We start from the raw sequence: 22978 nt of genomic DNA, 5'->3' as shown, positions 1-22978 counted from the left end.
GTTTTGGCGAACCAGAGCCAATGGCAGGAAGCCGATAGCCATGACCTTCTGGATGCACTCCCGCAGCCTGCCATGTCTCCGATAATGCCCTGAATGAATGCATAAATGAATGAATTTACTATAGGCACACATAACTACCCCCCAAAAAAGTGCAGGAGAGGTAGGCTTAGACAAAACAACAGGCCATTAATAACAAGAAACCTCTCAAACATTAAAAGTAACCTATAGGCCTACTTATAAGAAATTAGGAAATACAAGCTTCCATTCATTATTAGTTAACGAAATGATGGGGAGTAATGAGTAACTATAGACTAATTATTAGTTAATTATGAGTTCCCTATAGTAACTACTTAAATAGTAAATATTTAATATTGAATACTTAAATGTATCCTTAATTTTTAATAATAATAATAAAAGAAAGTACTGTTAATCAAGTGACATGACTAATAGCTTATTTACCTGCAAGGCCCAACTCCTGCACCCGTCTCCACAAACTCTGGGTGAAGTGGAAGTAACAGCCCGAGGCCCGGCTGTCTGGTAACTCCGTCTGGATAGCCAAAAGGAGGGAGCTTTCGAAGTCGGTTATGACACGATGTGGTCTCCATCGGTGCCCAGTGACACGCCGTACCTCCCGCTTCACCTGAGTTAAGATGTGCCTGTACTGGCCCACCGTTTTCCCCGTTACAAGGCACATGACCAGGGGCACCACTCTGTCCAGATATTTACCATGAATGGTCATGAATTGGTAATATGGATGGGGTGAAGTTTTAAAAGTGCCATCAATATATACATCCCGGCACCTCCCGAGTTTGGCAAAATTACTCGAGGTGCCAAAAACAAGGACGCCCCAGTCGTTGCTCTGATGGGAGAGAAACTGTCTCCCATGCCACGTGTGTGCCCACTCGTCGAGCACTTCCACATCGTCCACGCTATCGGGGATTGGGGGGAGAAGGGACGCCCGTTTCCTCTGCAGCCTTGACCTCACATTCGAGAATTCAGGCACCTCAGCATCTGAATCGGCATCTCTAACCACCTCATCATATACCCTTTTAATGGGTCTTGATGGGTCAGCCTGAATAGCCTGCACCATCTGCTGTTTGATAGCACCAGATGATATCAAATTACTGTCCTCGGGATGGTTATGGGGTGTGGTATTTAAAACATGGATGACCACGTTGGGCTCATCCATGTCGAACGCGGCAGTTGTCAAGAAGACATTGCATGTCTTTCTCCAGCAACGCCAATGCATTTTGCCTCCGGGGGTCTTTTTATTTAATTGGTACCTGAACTGTTCGTGTATTAACACCTTTCCTCCACGGTTACCTAGCTGCAGGTAGGCCATTTTCTCGACGGGGTATCTGAAAATTGTGTGGAGATGAGAGGCCTGCCAAGGTGCGGGACTGGCTTATAATGCCCTATGCTGACCAATCAGAAGCCACCAATTAAGAAGATCAAATGAATCACTTATAGTTTGTGATTGAATAAACAACGTGCGTTGATTGATTTGTGATTCTGGAGGGAACATTCCACAAAAATAGCTCACGTGAGCTTGTAGATCGGCATTTTTTGGTGTGTGTGTGTGTGTGTGTGTGTGTGTGTGTGTGGTTCATGTAACGCAGACTGACGGGAGCAAACCATTCGGTTTAGCGCAGGATAGACAATTAATATGTTATTGTTTCCTGTCCTTTATAATTGTGTTATAAAAAAACTGTTGTTACTAGTTAGTTTGTAGATTTTGATTATTATTACAAAACATACATTAATCACTTCAGCCCTTTAGACATAGTGTATTGTATATGTAGTGTTTATATGTATATTTGTATACAAATGGAAGTGTACACTACACTACTTTCTTTCCCCTTTATGACAGCAGCAATACAGTGCTTGCATGCGAGGCGCATGCATGGCTCGCAAGTTCGCAACCCTCGCAATCATAGCTGCCTGGGAGAAATGCGAGGCCCTGTGCTTTAATAATTAATTTGTTAATATCCAAAACTATACAAAAATCATCACATTTCTATATCTATAAGGACAAACCTTATTAGAAAAAATATTAATAGCATATGAAAGCCTTTTGAAATGTGTATAGGTTACTGAATTGCAGGTGCTGCCAAATAAGTATAATTACTATAGGCTACCTCATGCCTGCAGTCAGTTGCGCAAATATATATAGGTCAGATCAATTATCAGAGCGGATTAGCTTCTCACTCTGCAGCACAATGACTCTTCTCTACTTACTTTAATAATATGGCATAGTGTTGGATCTCCATTTGCCAGACAAACAAACAAACCTTGGATTATATTTATTGTATTTATTAAATTATTCTTTCTTCAAACCATGGCACGAGCCACGAGGTAAGAAACTATATCATTATTCACTGTTTGCACAGCACCCATGCAGGCAGGTGTTCTTAATCTCATTCCCATCAAAGTAGCCTATAAAACACTAACTTTGTGATCAACCTTCTTATGTGCATTTGTAAAAAGGAACACTATTAAGACATATTAAGACATGGCAGTAGGCCTATAATATTGGCTTTTATTGATCTGCTGTCGTCAGCGTGCATGATCATCATGCAGTAGCTAGATGCGCGCTCCAGTGGCGAGATTTCTTCCCCTTTCGGCGACTCTTCGTCACTTTCTGGGTTAGAGAGAGAGAAACGTGTGTTTCTTTTTTTCTCTGCTCTGCCTGCACACACGATAATTGCGTTGACCCGTCCATATATATATATATATATATATATATATATATAGAGAGAGAGAGAGAGAGAGAGAGAGAAACGTGCAGTGTTTCTTTTTTTATCCTGCACGCACGATAATTGCGACCCGTCCATCTGCGGACTGCGTGCGGGTCGGCCCGCACATCACTAACCCCCGCTCGTCGGTACAATGGACCCTCGGAACAATGGACCGTAATGGACCCTCGGAACAATGGACCGTAATGGACCCTCGGAACAATGGACCGTAATGGATCCTCGGAACAATGGACCCTCGGAACAATGGACCCTCGGAACAATGGACCGTCGGAACAATGGGTCGTCGGCATATTGACGCGGACCCGAGACTCTCTGGGCCTTGATGAAGTCTTTGGCCTGGTGCTGTGCGATGACGTGCCAGGTGACGCCGTTGGTGACGCTGTACTGCAGCAGCACGGCGCGGTCCACCGTGTCAGCGCGCCCCAGCGCCACGTTGCAGCTGTCCGTCTGCGACGTGCTGCCGATCTGCAGCACGCACACACGCACACACACAATTTACAATTTAGGCCTTTAGCAGACGCTCTTAATCCAGAGCGATTTACATTAAGCAATAACAAAAAGCATGGCATACGTCACATGCATAAAAATAAGTAGTTATCAAGAAACATGCGTAAGCTAAGAACGTAACCGTGGAATATCTATAATATACTGAAACTGTACATTTAAACCACTATACTATACTATACATACTGTATACTATAATGTGCTATGACTATAAAAATGCAATTCTAGTGCTGTCTACGTAAAAGTCTATAAAATCCTAAAGTGCTATCTAAGCGTGCGCAGACACGCACACACACACACACACACACACACACACACACACACACACACACACACACACACACAGGTTTGTATCTAATCTTGTGAGGACATCGATATTTTAGTTTTATAATTAATTTTTAATAATTAATATCATTTTATGAATGCCAAATCTTAACCCCAAGCCTTAATATTTTCCTAATTGCAAAAAAAAAGTATCTCTAAACATGTTTTAACCATCAAACAGCAATTTATTTTGTGGTCCTCACAAATGATCCACTCCTGAAATTCTAGTATACTTGTGGGGACTCAAACTCTCGGTCAAACCACCAAATATGACGAAGTCAGACCTCCACATTAATGGTCAAAAAAGTACCTGTCTCTAAGCAGGTCCAGGCCTTGCATCCTGTGGGGCACAGACCGATTTTTCCTCCATCTTAAATTGGACCCTCTAGCTTTCTATAGGTACCCCTGGGTAACTCTTCTCAGCCACACCCCTAGTCCAACCCCCAGATTCTTAGCCACACCCCTGGATTTATTTAATGTGCAGTAGGTATGTATATTTACAGGTCCAGAGGCTTGGTGAGAGCCTGTATGTATTTATGTATATATTTACCTAGCTCTGATGAGTTCCAGAGGCTTGGTGAGGGCCTGTATGTATATATATATTTACCTAGCTCTGATGAGGTCCAGAGGCTTGGTGAGGGCCTGTCTCATCTTGCATCCGTTGAAGTACAGCGAGTCTCCGTGGGCGTGGGGAGACAGCTGGCCACACCCACTGCCGACGCCCCCTCCCTGGATGAGCTGCCAGCTGTCCTGCGACACGCCCCCCGACTCAAAGTTGTCCTTGATGGAGCTGGCAAGGTCACTGGAGGTCAACGAGCAGTCCTCCCCTAATTCGCAGGCACGCACACGCACAGACACACACAGACACACACGTTGTACTGTTCAATGTAGTGCAGTGGTTCTCAACCTTTTCAGCATCAGGGCCCACTTGACAATCTTGAAACCGTTTGCGGCCCACCCATCTGACCACTTAAACAGCCTTTGAAGATGGATTCAAGGTGTGTGGCAGAGATGTGCGTTTCAACGTATAAGTTGTTTATTTTACCGTGGTGTCCCTCGTCACAGATGCAGACCACGCCTCCGGTGCAGTATCCATGTCCGCTGCAGAGTCCAGGACACGCCTCTCCGATGTAAACGTGATCCACGGCCCAGCTGACGCGCTCCCCTGCACCGTCAGCCTGCAGCCAGCGGAACTGGGTGGCGCTGTGGTGCACGGAAAGACACAAACGTGAGTCCACGCATGCTGTGTTGTTTTGGAAAACAGTTAAAAACCCCTTATCCCTAAACTTCTTTGCCTTTTTTTTACTACCCTAATCGATTTTTATTATTGACTAAATCCATTAAGGCCTGTAAAATGCGGTACTATACAAATTAACGTCATTCTGAAACTCTGATGGGTGGTCTCTGACTTTCTATTTGTATGGCTTTTTATGCCTTTACTGATAGTGAACAGTTAGCCTTGGGTCCACCTATGCTTTCTATGGCATAGGCAGCTCCCGGCAGGATCCGCCGGGAGAATCTAGACGCAGCTGCATGACATGAGACTAATTAATTAGAGCGACAGAGAGAGAGAGGTGTACGTGACGTGTGTGCGTCAATTTAACAAAGGTGCAGACGATCAGAAATCAGCAGAGAGTGATCGACGATTGCGCTACTTGTATGCCGAATTGAAGTGGACTCGGCCCCAGACTTTTTTTTCTTCTCCCTGGAAATAAAAACGTCTGGGTTTCAGAGGCTTGTGAACAGTAGACAGACAGGAAATGGGGAGAGAGATGAGGAGTGTAACGTGGCAAAGGCCGTCGGGCCTAGGGAGTCGAAACCGCAGCACGCCGTCCGGCTTGGCAGCAGCCTAGGGGCTCCATTTTCGTTCGAGCTTTCGAAATACACAATTTGGGGATTCAGTGTTCTCCCACTAAAGTTGGTATTATTTTGGTTACCTGTCTAAATCCCTAAAACACCTCCGTTACCCGTTATATTATGCATAGGTGTGGTTTGGGTGTTACAATAATGAAACCAATCACCATGCCACATGCCATTGCCTTTAAGAGATCCCTTATCTGTAGCCCGTTATGCCCAGTTCTATATTGCTTCATAGCCTTTTGGCCTATATCCCATGGAAGAGTGATGTGTTGATGCCTTGAAGTCTCACTTGCTGCATTTGTGCCCCCCCAACCCACCCCCCGAAATTTGTTGACGAAATTGTCAATATATTTAGTCTTAGTTTTAGTCGTCATAGCTCAGTTTTAATTTAGTTTCCATTTAGTTTTTGTCAGTGAAAAAAGGTAGTCGACGAACCTTTTCCGTCTTCCGTTTTTTTAGTGAACAAAAACAACACTGGTGCAGTATAGTATACCCTGAGGACACGTGGTCGGGCAGCGGCACGGTGACGCGCGTCCAGGTGGACACGTTGATAGGACTGTAGATGGACGCCTCGTGGAACTGGAAGGGAGAACAGCCCACGTTGTTCACACTGGACGGGAGACACTCCGACTGGACCAGCTGCCACACGTCTGACCTGAGGACAGAAAGACAACATGGACAGGTTCATAGCTCCACAATGCACTGATTACGATGTGAGAAAAAAAACTATTTATTTACACCAGTGTGTCCCAAAATGTAATGTATCGTATAGCTGCAATCTGGGATTCAACAGTTTAAGTGCCATACTACTATTTGGCCAGGAGATGGGGTCGTTGCCCAGTGCCAGCCGCATTTGGAAGAGGTCACCAAATAGCTAGCGGATATAAACAAAGGATTGAAAGTCGGAAGTGAAAGTCGGCCATTTCACAGTATTGTATCTGGGTCTTTCTATACTAGCGATCCGTTTTATTATCATAACTAAGTAAATCTAAGGTGTAATCAAGTGCCGAATAAGGCATATTTTTGCATATTATGAGCCATAATGCATATAGACACGGCTTGTGCACGTGCACGGGCGTGCACTCGGGATTTTTGGCCGTTTTTACGTCAGAATCGCTCGGCGCTAGCTAAAAGTGTTGCAAAATGCTAACGTGATGCTAATCAAACGGCGATTAACGCGGATTAAACAAAATCTGTCTTTACGACTCTGGCACCGGGGACGAAGTGAGGACAAGCTCGTCTTAACGTCTGCAGAGGAGAGGAGAGGAGAGGAGAGGAGAGGAGAGGAGAGGAGACTCACCGGGCATCCTTCCTGTATTGCAGTTGGACAGAATGGTGATCTTCACATAGATCTGCTTCACAGCCGACAACGATCTACAAGACAGCAATAGAGTTATCTATTACTGATGGACACACTGTAAGTTCAAACAACTTGGACATAATTCTATTTAACATTAATTTAACTTGTTGAGCCTTTTTGAAAGCTTCTCCAGGAAACACAGATTATCTGCAGCCTGCATCATCACAAAAGGCTTTTTCACCTTCAAACAGAAATATTATTAATAAAATAAAAATAAATGTCATTTTGATATTGGTTCAATTACCGATTTTCTACTCAATCTTTGAGTGATGCAACCACTCCTATAACCAGCAATGTCCCTATGTCCTAACCTATGTCCCGATGTTTAGAGTACCAATAGGGGGTGCTGTTGCACCACTCGCTTCAGACTGGTCTGATTTGTAAGGATGGAGTGGAAACAAACCCCCTCGATCGTTTTGTGTTCTCCTTTTAGCATAACCATGGACTGTACTGTTAACAACGTATTCAATCCATCAGGACGATATTAATGAGAGAATCATGTTCCTTCGCCGTACCTTGAACTGCAGGATGTATCCGGGCTGTACGATGAGCTCTCGCGTGGCCAGTATGTTGTGAGTTCAGTTCTGTTTTGTTGGGCCAGTACAGATGGAAGGAGGGGTTTCCACAGAACCCGGCGTTCCGCACCGCGTTGGGATAGAAACTCCAGCTCTCCTCATGGGACACGCCCTCTGGTGGTGGTATAAGGAACCGACACAGTTTATTTTCATATTCACATCTCATAGGATGTGTGTTCCTAGGTACCAAGGTAGGGGTGTAACGATAGAGTAACCGCATCGATTTTAATTTCAAGAATCAAAGTATCGAAATGAAAACAGAAACATTGACCATGTATCGTATCGTTTTGCAGTGCAAATAATCGGTATCGAATCGTTTTGCTATGCAAATAATCGATTGTATACAATACAATACAAATACAATACAAATTTCTTTTGCGAATTCATTAATTCATTCAAGTGTTCATTTAATTCATAATGGATGTGAAAGTGAGACATAGAGTGTTTTACCGTCATCAAAGGTGTCGATCAGGGTGGAGGGGTTGATGTCGGAGCCTCCCACCAGGATGTTGTCGATGGCCCACTGCGCCCTCTCCTGGCTGGGTTGGCCAGGCCGGACGAGACGGCGAAGGGCTGCCACCAGCGCAGCCTCGTGGTGTTGCTGAGAGAGCCCTCTGGAAGGTCGATGTAGTCCCGTCGCACCGACACGTACTTTAAATAGTCCATCTCATGGAGGAGAGACCATGACACTCCTGAGAGAGAGAGAGAGAGAGAGAGGGAGAGAGAGAGAGAGAGAGAGAGAGAGAGAGAGAGAGAGAGAGGAGAAAAGAGTGAATGAGGCAGAAAAAAACTGTGTGCAATTTAACAATAATGATGAGGAGAAGAAGAAGAATGTGTATGTATAGATGTGTGATGTCATCACCTCCGTCAGTGGAATAGTCCAATAGGACGCCTTCTTTACGACACGTTGGGCTATGACACGACGTCATGTTGTCTTCACTTCCTATCCTGGCCCAGTACTCCACGAACCTACACACACACACACACACACACGCACACGCACACGCACGCGCACGCACACACGCACACGCACACACAAACACGCACACACAAACACGCACACGGTTGACAACATGGCACCGATGTGGAGAGAATGAAAACACTGTGTGAAGGTCTGTGGTCTGGAAATAATACAGACAAAAATAATAACAATAAAGCTCTTGAATTCACACACATCAAAGGTTATAACTCTGTATAAAAACATCAATTACAGCAGATATGTATTTATACATACTTGGCTCCTCTGAGGTCCAGGTCGACGGTGACGGCTTGCCGTCCGTCGGCTCCGTCAAAGTACAAGGCGCTTCCTTCCACCAGAACGCCGCAGTCTGTGCAGGGACGGCCCCCCTCTAGCACCGCCCACTGCGAGGCTCCGCCCCCCGACGGAGACCCCTCCCAGTCAAAGCGCTCCTTCAGAGACGCCTGCGGAGGAGAGAGCACGATGTCCAATTAGCCCCGATCACAGCTGAAGCAACACATTGAAGTATATGGAAGTGTTGAATTTAGAGTTTGGGAATTGTGGCTAATCTCCTCTCCTCTCCTCTCCTCTCCTCTCCTCTCCTCTCCTCTCCTCTCCTCTCCTCTCCTCTCCTCTCCTCTCCTCTCCTCTCCACCCTACATGTGTACCTTCAGTGTAGTGCTGGCGTAGCAGTTGTGTCCGGTGAACCCGGGGTCACACAGACACCTCCCCTCCAGGCAGTCTCCGTGTCCTCCGCAGTGCGCGTCACAGGCTGGGCCCATGTACAGGTTCTCCACCCCCCACTGGATGTCAGAGTGTTCCTGGAAGAACCGGAACCGGACCGCCCTGATCCATCCAAACGCGCACGCATGCACGCACACACACACGCACACACACACACAATTTGTATTCATTGAGTAATTAGGGTAGAGTCGCGTTCACATTACTATAATAATGACTTAAACTAAATGGAATTTAGACTTATATGACTAAAACTAGATCATGATTTGCTGTCAAACTTAACACTGTCTGCAGGCCTGGAGTTTCGTTATTTAAGGGGCCTTTGGTGTTGTCCATTTTTGGAGCGCAACAAAGGCCAAATTGCCAGGGCTGGAAAGCCATCAAATAAAACACCATTTTAGTTCATTGAAATAATTCATTGACTTTAAGGGGTTATGGATGATTTTAACCCATTTTGGGCGGCAACGCATTTTGGTGTTAGCATTACGCTATGCTTAAGCTATTGGAAAATAGCAGATCTACAAGCTCATAGCGCGCCACCGAGTGGCGCGCTACGAGCTTGTAGGTCTGCTATTTTTGAAAAATCGAAGAACGACTGACATAGAAACATATAGCTTTTCCAACTGTCAGGATGTAGGAGACATTTTTTAAATCTGATCTCAGGTCAGAATGGGTTAAATGTAATATATATAATATATAAAATGGTACACACACTGACAATGCTTCCTATTAGGTGGTAATACTAAATACGGAAAAGTCATTTTGACCTCTGTAGCTATAGCTGGGCTATTAGGGTAGTGTGTGGTGTTGTTTACTGTGTTGTTGGTTGCGTCGCGTGGCATTGCGTTAACATACTTGTTGGCCAGGCTGTCGGGCAGCGGGTAGACGGCTCTCTTCCAGGTCTCGGCAGGGAAGAAGACGGACGGCTGGGAGATGCCCCCCCCACAGCGGGGGTCCGCCAGGAGACACTGGGGGACCAGGTACTTCCACGTCACTCCGAAGTCCACTGAGTACTGGACGTGGACCTGGCGCTCTGCTGGTCGCTCGGGAGTACTGCACCCTACTGCTATCTGTACACGCGCACACACGCACCAGGGCTGCCATGTCTCACCCTTTGAGCGTGACAGTCACGCAATTTAACCCTTTACCACGCACCACGCCACACATGCCATTTCACACGCATTATAAATAACAATTTTCTCCGCGGCTCCGCCGCGTAATAACGCGCGCTCATGTGTGCGTCCTCACAAACGGTAAAATAGCCGATCTGCATGAGATCTCATGCAGCATATGCAGTAGGAGGGTAAACAGTGGACCAAATCGCCATTTTTCATGGAAGACAATATAGACCCCACAAGTTACAACAAGTTAGGTGTTTGGCACTTTGGCGTCTCTTGCGTGATATGAGGAAGTGAAGTGGAACGGTGCCAGTAGCCCGTGCGTGCACATTATAGGGACAAAGTCGTGTGTGTGTGTGTGTGTGTGTGTGTGCGTGAAGTGAAGGGGGGGGGGGGGGGGGGGGGCGCATCGCGACTTGTTTCTGTTCAGAGAGAGAGCCCACAGATGTGTTTGAACTAAGAAAATGTAAAAATAAGGCATTTTCCCACATTCCAGTTTTCTGACTTTTTATTTCACAACATATTCCCCAATTTCCACTGAGATTATGGGGTGAATGAATGTGGCCACTGGCCAGACCCATCTTCTCTTTCTGTCATAGTGACATTGTCCTCCATCAGATCATGTCCAAATCAGGTTATCCAATCTCCAGTAGCCTCTTCAGTTTTTTGAAGATTTTTTGAGTGGTGCAACCACTGACCACTCCCTTACGGAGCTATGTGTGTGGCTGGCTGGGTCTGAGCACTATGTGTGTGGCCTGCTGGCTGGCTGCGGGTCTGAGCATATAGATAGATAGATAGATAGATAGCTTTTTCATTTCTACTTTAAGCATGAGGAGGCTGTCAGTGCAGGGAGAGCAGCTGGCATGGAGGTGAAGACATCAATGTTAAGGTTAAATATCAAAAACGGGACAAATCCACATTAAAAAAGGCCAATTATTTTCGCCGCTGCTCTTCGGACGGCGTCGAACGCATTAAGACACTATAGAGTCTCACTCTTGACATTTTCTGAAATATGGCAGCCCTGCGCACGCACGCACGCACGCACGCACACACACACACACAATATATACATGATGATTCAGTGAGGTCTGACTCTGGACATGGACCTGTCCTGATGCACTGAAGCACTCTCTGCTGGTCACTCTGGAGTACTGCGCGCTACTGAGACAGACCTGAGCAAAGATTCTACAAATGCCTTCTAAATCCTGACAGATTTCTGAAAAACCCATGTTTCTGTGTCAGTCGTTCTCAAACATTGCCATGTCAAGGACCCCCAAAAATATATGTAATTGGTCGTCGACCTCCATCTGAATATATGTAGTTCCCAGAAGCAAAGATTTGAGTTTAAAAACATTCGCTCTGAAAGAATATATATTCAAAGATTTGGGCAACATTTTAACGATTTTTCAAAAATAGCAGATCTACAAGCTCATAGCGCTGCACAGAGTGCCGCGCAGAATTATGTCATCTTGTAGTCGTATCAATAGACGATATATTGTTTTGTAGTTCTTTTTTTTTATTTAAATTTTTATCCGACGATTTTGTAACCCAATTTTCTTTTCACCCAGTGCCAATTATCTAATGTAATCCTGGGCGCTACACTTCCTCTGCCAACCTGGGGGGGCAGCAGACTGACTCATGCCTCCTTCTATGCATGAGGAGTCCAAGCTGCTTCTTTTCACCTGACAGAGGGGAATTTCCCCAGCCGGACGTAGCGCGTGGAAGGGACACGTTATTCCGACCAGTTCCTTTCCCCTCCATCAGGCGCCCCGGCTGGCCAGGGGGAGGTAGTTTTAGAGACCAGGATTACGGCATGTTTTTGTGAGGGTATCTACCCTAGGGGACACAGGGAGAACATGCAAACTCCACACAGAAAGGCCCTATCGCCAACCCCCGCCTCGGGTATGGGCACTGATGATGCGGAGGAGGGAACACGCCACCGGTGCCCACAGCGTCCCCAGCGGGAATCGAACCCAGGACCTTCTAGCTGTGAGGCGACAGCACTACCAACTGTGCCACCGTGCCCCTGTTTTGTAGTTCTTTATTAATAACATTATATTCACCTTGAACTGCATTACCCAGCCTCTGTCGGGGATGATGTCATGAGTGACGGCGTAGACCTCCCGCCCGTCGTCGCTCCCACAAACCATCACTCCATCCGGAGAACTACAAAACCTCTGGATAACGCAGTCCTCTGAGAACAGCCAATGGGCACTCACTGCAAACACAGGGACAGACAGAAATTGTGAATACATACATGTTGAAAAATATAACCAGTAAGACGCCGTCTGGCGAGAAGCGAACTTGCCCTAACACTAGCATGACTGAAGTAAAAACTCAGACAGAAGTAGCATGTGCTTAAATTCATATTTAGAAAATGTTTCAGATGTGAAAAATGTGTGTATTGAGTGTACAGGGTTTGATGAGGTATGGCCATATATGAAGCGTGTCTTGAGCGTACAGGGTTTGATGCGGTCAGATCAACATATGGAATGTCAGAACAGGTCAGCTCCATATATGGATATCGAAGGGTGGCAGCGGGGGCAGTGTCTTGAGTGTAAAGGGTTTGATGAGGGCCCAGTTAAGTTTCAGGGCCTGTTGAGAACTGTAGTTTCTACAAGATGATCACCATGCATTGCTGAGCTTGTAGATGTGCTATTATCAGTATTTTACCTATAAAAATAATAATTAAAATAAATCCATTTTTTTCTCCTTTTGAGGTTTCCACCCCAGGCACACTTGACTTATAATAGGCCTATATCGCTTATTGACAAAACCCAGCGGCCAATCGCAGCGGTATACCTATGGGCGTTTCCTCTGGCTCGTTGTCCGGCCCTCTGCCGGAGGCGGTGCCATCGGCCGGCGTCCTCTCGTGGTTGGGCAAGGCCACGCCCCCAAACGTGTCGGAGATGTGAGCGCGCACGTCGGAGCCGGAGACGAGCACGTTGTCCAGCGCCCAGTCGCTGTGGTCGGCGCCGTCGTGCTGCGGCTGCCACCAGCGCACGCGCACTCCCTCCTGGCGGGCAGCAGGGGGCAGCAGAACATTCACAAACCTGACAACGTGAACATATAGAGTTAGGACCAAAAATGCGACTTTGAAAGTTTGCAGGATTGGCCCTTTTGAAACAAAAAAGCCTCAAATCATGAACGCAGCGTGCAATTTACGTGAAATCTTTCACAGACGTTCCTATACTAGGCTGAGGAATAAATCCCACCCATTTCACATTGGCCTGTTACAGTGCCACCAACACATTTTTGGAGCAAAATGCCTCAAATCATCCAATTGCCATCCAAGGCGTAAGAAGAAATGGCACCCTTTTCACCTATTTCACCTATTATAGCGCCACCAGGAGACCTGCCCTGGTGGAGACCTGTGCCCGAGGGGCACTATTTCTAGTTGTTTCTGTATTCTGTGGCTGCTGCTGTCAATCTATCTATCATAGTGTCTATGTTTTTACCCAGGTTTGGTGTACAGATCGTAGAAGATCTCCGTCAGCAGGATCCAGTGGATTCCTCCGTTCAGACTGTACTCCAGCAGGACTCCTTGGTTACGGTTGCTAGGGGCGACCATGCATCCGTACGAACTCAGCGCTGGTCAAGTTTAAATCCACTGTGACCAGCTGTCTGCTGCAGCTCTGGTGGACAGAACGCACGCACGCACGCACGCACGCACGCACGCACGCACGCACACACACACTGTGGTTAGACTGTGGTTAGACTTTTAGCACACTCACTGCCAGGTATTGATTCGTTATTCTCACTTAACCGCCAGAACTTTTCCAGTGAAACCCTTTGAAGGTTCCAGAATACAGAAAATACAGTAACTGACAGTAACGGTGTTGTTTTCGTCGACTACCTTTTTCCACTGATGAAAACTAAACTAAAACTAAAACTAAGACACGGTCGCCAAAATACATTTTAGTCGACTAAATCAACTGTAGATTCAGTCGACTAAAATCGTATGACATTTAGTCGACTAAAACAAAAAAAAAAAAAACTAAAACTTTTTATCAACTACTCAACTAGTACCAACAAGGTCGACTAGTGAATTTACTAGTTGACTAGTTGCTTAATGTCCTATATAGCGTGTGAGCGAGGCCTTACCCCGCTGAAGTGCAGCGCTGCCCCGGAGGCCACGGCTCCACACACGCTGCTCAGCTTCCCCCCGATCAGCAGGCTCCAGTGAGAGAGAGACGGCGCGCGGCTGAAGCTGTCCTTCAGCTGCGAGGGCAGAGGAGCCACCGGCTCGTCGCAGTACTCGCCTCCCCACTCCGGGTCACACCTAGAGAGAAAAGACAAATCATCAAAACATCGTCATCGACTAACATTAAAACATTCCATGGGTGACTAAGTTAAAACTAAATGAAAACTATTCAAGAGACTATATGTGACTAAATTTGACTGAGGGACTGCCATTGGATTTATTTTTTTTCGTGTCATATGAAAGTAGGGAATCATAGCTTCAAATTGACATGTTGGTTGTTCAGTTTGACCCACCAGATTTGGAGATATGGCTTATAGAGTGATGTCTCGCAGAGAAACAGCGAGTTGAGAAAACAGGCTTGAAAGGTTAACTCCTGTAGTCCCTAACATTACACCTATAGCTACATGTTTAAGCAATTATTTAATATTTACATGTCAATTTCAGCTCTGACACTTATTTCAGACATGCTCTATAGTATGTGAAGAGTCTGCCTGTGTTAATTCATTGTGGATAAAAAATAAATAAACACAAGTTTTTCTCCACTGGTGAAAAGCTGGAGTTTGCACGATGGCTCTCAGTCAAATCTGGTCACATATGACTAAAACTCAAATCTAAATGTGCTGCCAAAAACAACAGTGGTGTATACTGCGCAGTATATACGTACACACAGGAGCTCTGTTGACAGCGTCCGTGTCCAGAGCACATGTCTGGACATCCGTCTCCCACGTACAGGTTGTCCAGAGCCCACGTCTGCTGCTTGTCAAACGGTGCCTGTTGGTACCACCGGAACCTGGTGGCTGGAGACCTGCGCACGCACGCACACACGCCATGCACGAACGAACGCACGCCACACACGCACGCAAGCCACACACGCACGCACGCACACAGACACACAGACACACACATTAGTATTTTTTGTCAATATAACGACAAACTGCAATGATTCAGTCAGATAATACACAATTACAATCTGTGTATCTAAAAGTCAATGCAGGCTAACTTCTGACGAAAAAGAAAAAATCACACCTGTGTGAACCGAGTGGTGCAACTCCCCCCCCCCCCCTCTCTGTCTCTCTCTCTCTCTCTCTCTCTCTCTCTCTCTCTCACACATACTGGCCCGTACTGGTACATACTGGTGCTCATTAACGTCACATAGGTGCATGACCAACACACCAACACACACAGACATTGCTGTTCCTTTTTGAGTGGTTGCACCACTCAAAAAGTCACGCAAGCTTCAGACCGGCTTTCTGAAATGGTTTAGAGTAGTCAAGACATCTGGGGGTGCACATGATATTAATTTTATTATGCCCTTTTCTCCCCAATTTAAGTGTCACAGCTGTTGTATCCTATACTGACTCACCTGCCAGTGAGGAGGAGAGCCTCCCGCCCCAACACTCCCTGCTGACAGGTGCTGTCACCCAGCCCGTAGGAGTATACGTTCAGTGACAAATAGCACCCTCGCTTCGTATGTTGCTCATTATATTAGACTGGAACTCACCTATGCTTTTTACGGCATAGGCATAGAAACTATAGGCACTACAGCTGCTGGACATAAGACTAATTAATTAGAGTGACAGAGAGAGAGAGGAGTGTGTGTGTACGTCAATTTAACAAAGGTGCAGACGATCAGAAATCAGCAGTGAGTGAGCGACGTTTGCACTACTGTATGCCAAATCTAAGTGGAATTGGCCCCAGACTGTGTGTGTGTGTGTGTGTGTGTGTGTGTGTGTGTGTGTACACACACACACAGGCATGCGTGTGTAGGCCTACAGTACCTTGCATATGACGGGATGGGCAGGGTGACACGCCCCCACTTGTTGTAGGTGTCGCTCAGCAGCACCCTCTGCAGGGTGTAGGAGGAACAGTCTGGACTGGTGGGCAGACAGTCTCTGACCAGAGGAAGCCACGTTAGACCCAGGTCCAATGAATACTCCAGTTCTATGGCTGAAATATAGGAGGCCATGTTAGACCATCCATGGTGAATATTCTATGATTTTTCAAAGGTTAGCGGAAAAACTCTCGGAATTCTTGCAACAGCAGCATAGATGATGTTTTAACTTTGGCGGGTTTAAGAGGAATACAGTAATTACAGTAACTGACAGTAATCACAAGCAGTGGTGATTTCGTCGACTAAAACTAAGACGAAAAATGTTCGTCCACTACCTTTTTCCACTGACGAAAACTAAGACTAAATATATTGACAATTCCGTCAACGAATAAAAACTAGACAACAATGTTAGGAAGGGACTATAGTGGACAAGAGATCCAGTATAAGTCATTTTACACTTGGTTGCTTGCTGAAAATAGCAGATCTACAAGTTGTAGATCTGCTATTTTCAGCAAATGTAAAAACAGTGATTACGACGGCATCAAGGCCCACCCAAATACATTTTAGTCAACTAAATCCACAGGTGATTTAGTCGACTAAAATGTATTTGACATCGTATTTGACATCTTATTGAAGTTGGTACAACATATGTTCAGGAGGAAGACCACACTTACAAGCTAAGATCGTTGGCCTCCTCTGCCACCATGCCATGCTAACTCTCTCCCTAGCCTCAGGTATCGAGCCCAATCAGCTCGCCATTTACCTGCCATGGTTACCAACGCCAGCTCCACCCTCACCACTCACCGAGACCTCGCTGCCATGGCAACCGCCAGCCCTCCACCCTATCGCCGCCTCGCTGCACAAAGGGAAGTGTATTTATGCCAGCCTGTTTCACCAGCCACTCGTGCATCGTATCTCGTACGTCCCGTACTTACACAGCACACGTTCCCAGCAATCCCAGCGAAATGGATAGCATTGACCTTTTTCCCTCCGACGACGACCTCCTCTTCCCGGACTCGCCAGAAACGCCGCCCTTCCAGAGGCTCCTGGCAACCGGCGCGTTGCCCCGTTCAGCTCCCGGTCATACCGGCGTGTCCACGGCAGCCCAGGCAACGCAGGCAACCCAGCGGGTAGCCGCCTCCGCGCCCACCAACCTACGGCTCCGCCAACTCCCCCCGCTCCCTCCGCCTCACCAAACTGAACTGGACGACACCGTGCCGGACCCCCGCAGACGTCCCCCAGTTGACGGGATCAGTGTCGCGGGTCTGGTCAGCTCTACCCCAGCCTCCTGGTCAATGGTCACACGTGGTAAACACGGGGGCCCCCAGACCCCTGTACTTCCATGCCATGCCCAGCCTCTCACCACTAGAAATAGTTTCCTTCTACTGAGCAGCATTGAGGATTTCCCTCCACTGTCCGTTCATAATGTTCCACCATCAAAACCGGGACAGTCCAATGGCTCACTGGCCCCTCCGCCCCTCTCTGTTAGATCCAAGCTGTCAGCCTCAGAACAAAAAAAGAGTCGGAAACGAATGCTTCAGGCAGCCGTACGATTCAGATCCCAGTCGTCGGTGTCTCAGCTACCGACCTCTCCAAATGTCATAGTCCCGTCTCCAAATCCCAGTGAAATAATCCCAACTCTAGCCAATATCTGGGAATGGCCTAGGAGTAAAACAACGCAGCATAGACTCCCATCTCCAAAAAAAAAGCAATATCCCCAGGCCCAGGTCGCTCCAGGAGTCCAACACCCTAAAAACAAGGGTCTAAAGAATCCTCCATCCACAGCGACTCCATCGATTGCGATCATTTCTGATTCGATCCTAAGAAATGTAAAGGTTCCACGTGCCGAAGTTTTTTGCTTCCCTGGAGCTACCATTCCTGTCCTGATCGAAAAGCTACCAGGTGTAATAGATTCACTACCGAATTCAATCAAGAAAATGATCATCCATGTCGGGACAAATGACAAATCCAGTTGTCACTCAGAACTGACGAAGGAGCATTTTTTACAAATGATTGACATTTTATCTAGCAGCAAACTGCCTTTTTTCATATCTGGTCCCATCCCAACGATGTCTCGCGGTGACGCGTATTATAGTAGAATCCTTGCTTTTAACACCTGGATCAAACGATTCTGCTCCACCCACGATTTTAACTTCATAGACAATTTTAACTTGTTCTGGTGCCGTCCCTCCTTTTTTAATCGCGACTGACTCCACCCGAACAGACAGGGTGCCCAGGCACTATCAGCCAATATTGGATACAATGTATGCAACGCTCCTCCACCACCACCGATCGATTCTGTGTTGATTAATCCGGTGGTGTCCCGCTATTGACGTTCCCCCCAAACAGGTAGTTCCGTTAGTTCCGCCCTGGCCATCACTAACGGACTTGGACCACCATCAGCGGCGTCGTCATCATCGCCGTCAGCGTCGTCATCGTCATCGTCATCATCATCATCATCATCACTGACATTACCAACCGGCATTACACCGTTTATCACACCTGCCCCAACGACAGTTCCCCCCCCCCCTCCTCCTCCTTTCTCACCCTGCACCGCCCCATCAGAAACACCACAGGGCAGCAAAGGACCATTTTCCTCAGTTGAACTGGATACATTATTTTCCAATAGAGGCCTTCACATTATGCATCAAAATATAAACAGCCTAAAATGCCCATCAAAGATCTCAGAGATCAGAGCCATATTTGGATTGGGAAAAGTGGACATTCTCTCCTTTTCAGAGACCAAACTGGATGACTCAGTTAACGATTCCGAAATTGAAATAATAGGTTATAACATTATCAGAAAGGACAGAGACCGTTCAGGGGGGGGAGTGTGTATATACATAAGAAAAAATATTAATTATAATGTACTCTCTGAACTAGGTAAAAATACAGAATCCATATGGGTGAAGATCATTTTTCCTATAACTAAACCCTTAATAATAGGCACAATATACAGACCCCCAGACCAAAACCAATTTTACGACCATATTGAAGAGGACTTAACAGAAATAGGAAATTTAGAGACAATTATTCTAGGCGATTATAATACCCACATATACCGGAAAGACACCAACATTTTCAAATCATTTTCCAGATTTTGTAATTTACATAACCTCACTCAACTGATAAAGCACATTACTAGGCCAGCCTCTCACTCCACAATTGACCTAATATCGGGCAAAATCTCTCTAAGTGGGGTAATCAAAAGCAGTTTGAGTGACCATAATATTATCTTTTGCACACGTAAAATTCACAAATCAGCAGTTCACTGTCATACCACCGTTAAAAAAAGATCCATGAAACTATACTCCAATGATACTCTCACAGCAGCTTTAGAAGAAATAGACTGGTCAAACATATTGCATTGCACCTCAGTGGAAGACGCTTGGACCTCCTTCAAAATAAAGTTTTTGGCTATCCTGGATAGCATTGCTCCCACAAAAATGGTGAGAATTAGGGCCCGTTCAGAGCCATGGATGAGGGGAGATATATTACATGCCATCAAACTGCGAAACAAATACTATACCGAATATAACAAAAATAAAAATGTCCAAATCCATGACAAATTCAAAAAACAACGAAATATAGTAAAGAGATTAATCACAAACGCCAAAAAAGACTACATTAACGAAAATATTGAATCAAACAAACAACACCCAGAAAAATTATGGGAGGCTCTAAATAAACTTGGTTGCAGCAACAAACTTCAAACTAAATCATCAAATTTCTGTATTATATCAAGCGGTACCATTATCACTGACAAATTACTAGTAGCAAACTGTTTCAATAATTTCTTCACCAATATTGCCACACAGTTAGTAAATAAACTCCCCCCGCATTCTGGCCTGTACGGTTCTGATCACATTAAATCACATTACGCAAAACTAGGCGCTATAAACAACTCATTCTCATTTAAACATTTAAGTAACAAATGAAGAGGTGCTAAAAAAACTAAGCACCCTTCAGCCAAACAAGGCCACTGGTCATGACAACTTACCAACCAGATTCCTTAGGGACGCTGCTGTCTCTATAGCCCCTATAATAACCCACATCTCAAACCTATCCATCAGTCAAAGCCACGTTCCCCAGGAACTTAAAATGGCGCGAGTAATCCCCCTGTATAAAAAGGGAAGTAAATTAGACACAGGAAACTACCGCCCTGTCTCTATCTTGTGTTCAATGTCCAAAATCATAGAGAGAATAATATATGAACAAATTAGCAAATACTTAAGCGAACGCAATCTACTGTTCGAATTCCAATCCGGTTTCAGAACATCACACTCCACTGACACATGCCTATTATATCTGAATGACTACATCAAACGAGAGGTAGACGCAGGTAAATACTGCGGGATGGTCATGCTGGACCTTCAAAAGGCATTTGATACGGTAAATCATTCGATCCTACTGGACAAGCTGAAAGCGACTGGTTTTGATAGTACTTCACTATGTTGGATGAGGTCCTACCTTGAAGGTAGAGAACAAATGGTTGACATTAATGGAACCATGTCCTCCCCCCTCCCAGTGAACTGTGGGGTTCCCCAAGGAAGCATATTAGGACCATTACTCTTCCTACTATATATTAACGACATGAGCGCCGCATGTAATTGTAAGTTGTTTTTGTTTGCCGATGACTCAGCACTCCTGATTTCGGGAGAAAACAAAGTACAGGTTGAGGAGGCTCTTAGTACAGAACTCACCAAAATACGAACCTGGCTTACCGATAACAAGCTCTCATTACACCTCGGTAAAACGGAATCTATCCTCTTTGGGTCCAACCATTCCCTGAGTAGGACAAATGTAGAGGATTTTAAGGTCTGTGTCGATGACATAGTCATATCTAGCAAAGTAGAGGTCACATACCTAGGATGTATCCTTGACAATAAACTAACAGGAGATAGCATGGCATCAAGGGCGATTAAAAGAATAAATCAAAGGACAAGATTCTTGGGCAGAATCTCCAACTTTATTAACCAAAGGGCCCTTAGGACCTTAGCTGGAGCCCTCATACTGCCCATTTTTGACTATGCGTGTACGTCCTGGTTCCCTAACACCTCAATGGCACAGAAAACCAAGCTTCAAACTTCTCAAAATAAACTAATCCGACTTCTTCTTCACCTAGGGCCCATGACCCACCTATATGCGGAGCATTTAGACAGCATAGGTTGGCTCAGGGTGGAAGATAGAGTCAAGCAATTAAAGATGGGCCTGACTTTCAAAATTGTAAATGCAACTTTACCCTCCATGCCCCCAGTACCCACTTACTTGTCAAATTACTTTAAAAAAGTGTGCAACACCCACAGCCATAAAACTAGAGGGAGCGTGAACAACGATCTGGTGCCACCTATTTATAAAACAAATATGGGCAAATTCACCTTTCAAAGCACTGCTACCCAGGTGTGGAATGCCCTCCCCTCATCGCTCAAAACAAACAAATCACTGGCTTCCTTCAAGACAGGCCTAAAAATTCACCTGTCAGCAAGTCAAAGGGAGAGGAGGTGATCGCATCAGCCGCTTTTGTGCGAAAATAATCCCCTTCCGATTAACTTTCGGCCCCAACCGGTAAATACTGTATATTTCATGTTTAGAGGAAATGTATATGTTGCCTTAAATTATTATTGTTATATCACTTACTATTACTGTGTTAACTTATTATTCATGTCATGTGTGAGTGGATAGGACCCGAATGGAAACAAGGCCGCAAGGTCTTTCTTCGGTGAAATCCTTTTTTGGACAAAAATGCATGACTGTACTTTGTGCTGTTTGCATTTATGTTGCCTAATAAAGTATTCAATCAATCAATCACACAGGGTCCTTCCCGACGCGACAACCGGAGAGGGGACCCATTGCCGCCTGTCCAGAACACCCGAGGTGAGAAGCAAGCCAGTCCAATACCAAACAATGATTTTATCAATCAATGTTTCACCATACCAAACTATTTCACCACTGGACATCCACCTCTACCCCTACTCCCAGGCCAGACAGTGCACAGCCGCCTTGGACCATATGCCACGCAGTCCAGGCGGGTCATGCCTCCCCCCCAGCATACCTCCCCCCCCCTGTGCCTGCTCCCTTCCTCCCCCCCCCAAGCCTCCCTCGGAATTCCTCCATCCCTCCTCCCTCCTTCCCTGTCTATGCAGGCTGCACTGTCATCCCACCCCCCTGCACATTCATCCCACCTCCCCCCCCCAGCCCTCCCCCTCCCCCCCTCAGTCCCTCAGGCCGCTAGCCAGCCCAACACTCACGGGGCCACCGACCCAAGCTGGCTAGCACCTCCCCCACCTGCGGGTGCCCCGTATCCCTCGAGCACCCACTTCCCCCCCCCCTCCATGTCTTTCCCCTCCCCCATGTCTCTCCCCCAACCCTTCTCTCTCTCCACAGCAGCTGCCGCTCAGATGCCACCGCACGCGCTTGCCCTCAACCCACCTCCCGTGTCCTGCAACCTCCGCCTTCAAATCCCGCAGGGTAATGACATAGACCTCGCCACTATCCTCAAACCCTCAGCTCACACCTTCCAACCACGGGCAGTAGACTGCGGGGGGTTCTCCATAACCCTCCGCGACCTCACATCCTCATCATCAAACCACTCCCCCCTCACTCACACAGAATTCACTCTAGCCTTCTCCATTTTCCGTGAGGTAATCTGCTCCCAGTTCCCCAATAGAAGGCCAGAACTAGACCACTATTTATATATAATCACAGACCTGGCAACGCGCTTTGGCGGCTCACTTTTTTACGAGTACC

At 46.3% G+C, this 22978-nt stretch overlaps 1 protein-coding gene across 1 annotated transcript in view; it reads right to left on the bottom strand.

The window, feature by feature from the left end:
* Positions 1 to 22978, bottom strand: part of LOC308335359 (reelin-like) — a gene marked incomplete at both ends in the record, with an annotated part of 109364 nt that overhangs the window by 4893 nt on the left and 81493 nt on the right. Inside the window, 20 exon segments of the mRNA XM_080792378.1 lie at positions 3031 to 3243; positions 4192 to 4411; positions 4630 to 4787; positions 5938 to 6099; positions 6745 to 6818; positions 7320 to 7383; positions 7385 to 7493; positions 7830 to 7922; positions 7925 to 8071; positions 8242 to 8348; positions 8614 to 8801; positions 9006 to 9183; positions 9934 to 10148; positions 12260 to 12414; positions 12999 to 13249; positions 13655 to 13777; positions 13779 to 13831; positions 14301 to 14478; positions 15065 to 15205; positions 16179 to 16347. Coding sequence (XP_080648504.1) covers positions 3031 to 3243; positions 4192 to 4411; positions 4630 to 4787; positions 5938 to 6099; positions 6745 to 6818; positions 7320 to 7383; positions 7385 to 7493; positions 7830 to 7922; positions 7925 to 8071; positions 8242 to 8348; positions 8614 to 8801; positions 9006 to 9183; positions 9934 to 10148; positions 12260 to 12414; positions 12999 to 13249; positions 13655 to 13777; positions 13779 to 13831; positions 14301 to 14478; positions 15065 to 15205; positions 16179 to 16347 — 2998 coding nt within the window.

The sequence above is a fragment of the Protomyctophum bolini genome (genome assembly GCF_963924005.1).
Source record: "Protomyctophum bolini genome assembly, chromosome: 20".
NCBI classification, from domain to species: domain Eukaryota; kingdom Metazoa; phylum Chordata; class Actinopteri; order Myctophiformes; family Myctophidae; genus Protomyctophum; species Protomyctophum bolini.
Note: the sequence above shows the minus strand (reverse complement) of the source record. Positions and strands in the feature narration are given on the sequence as shown.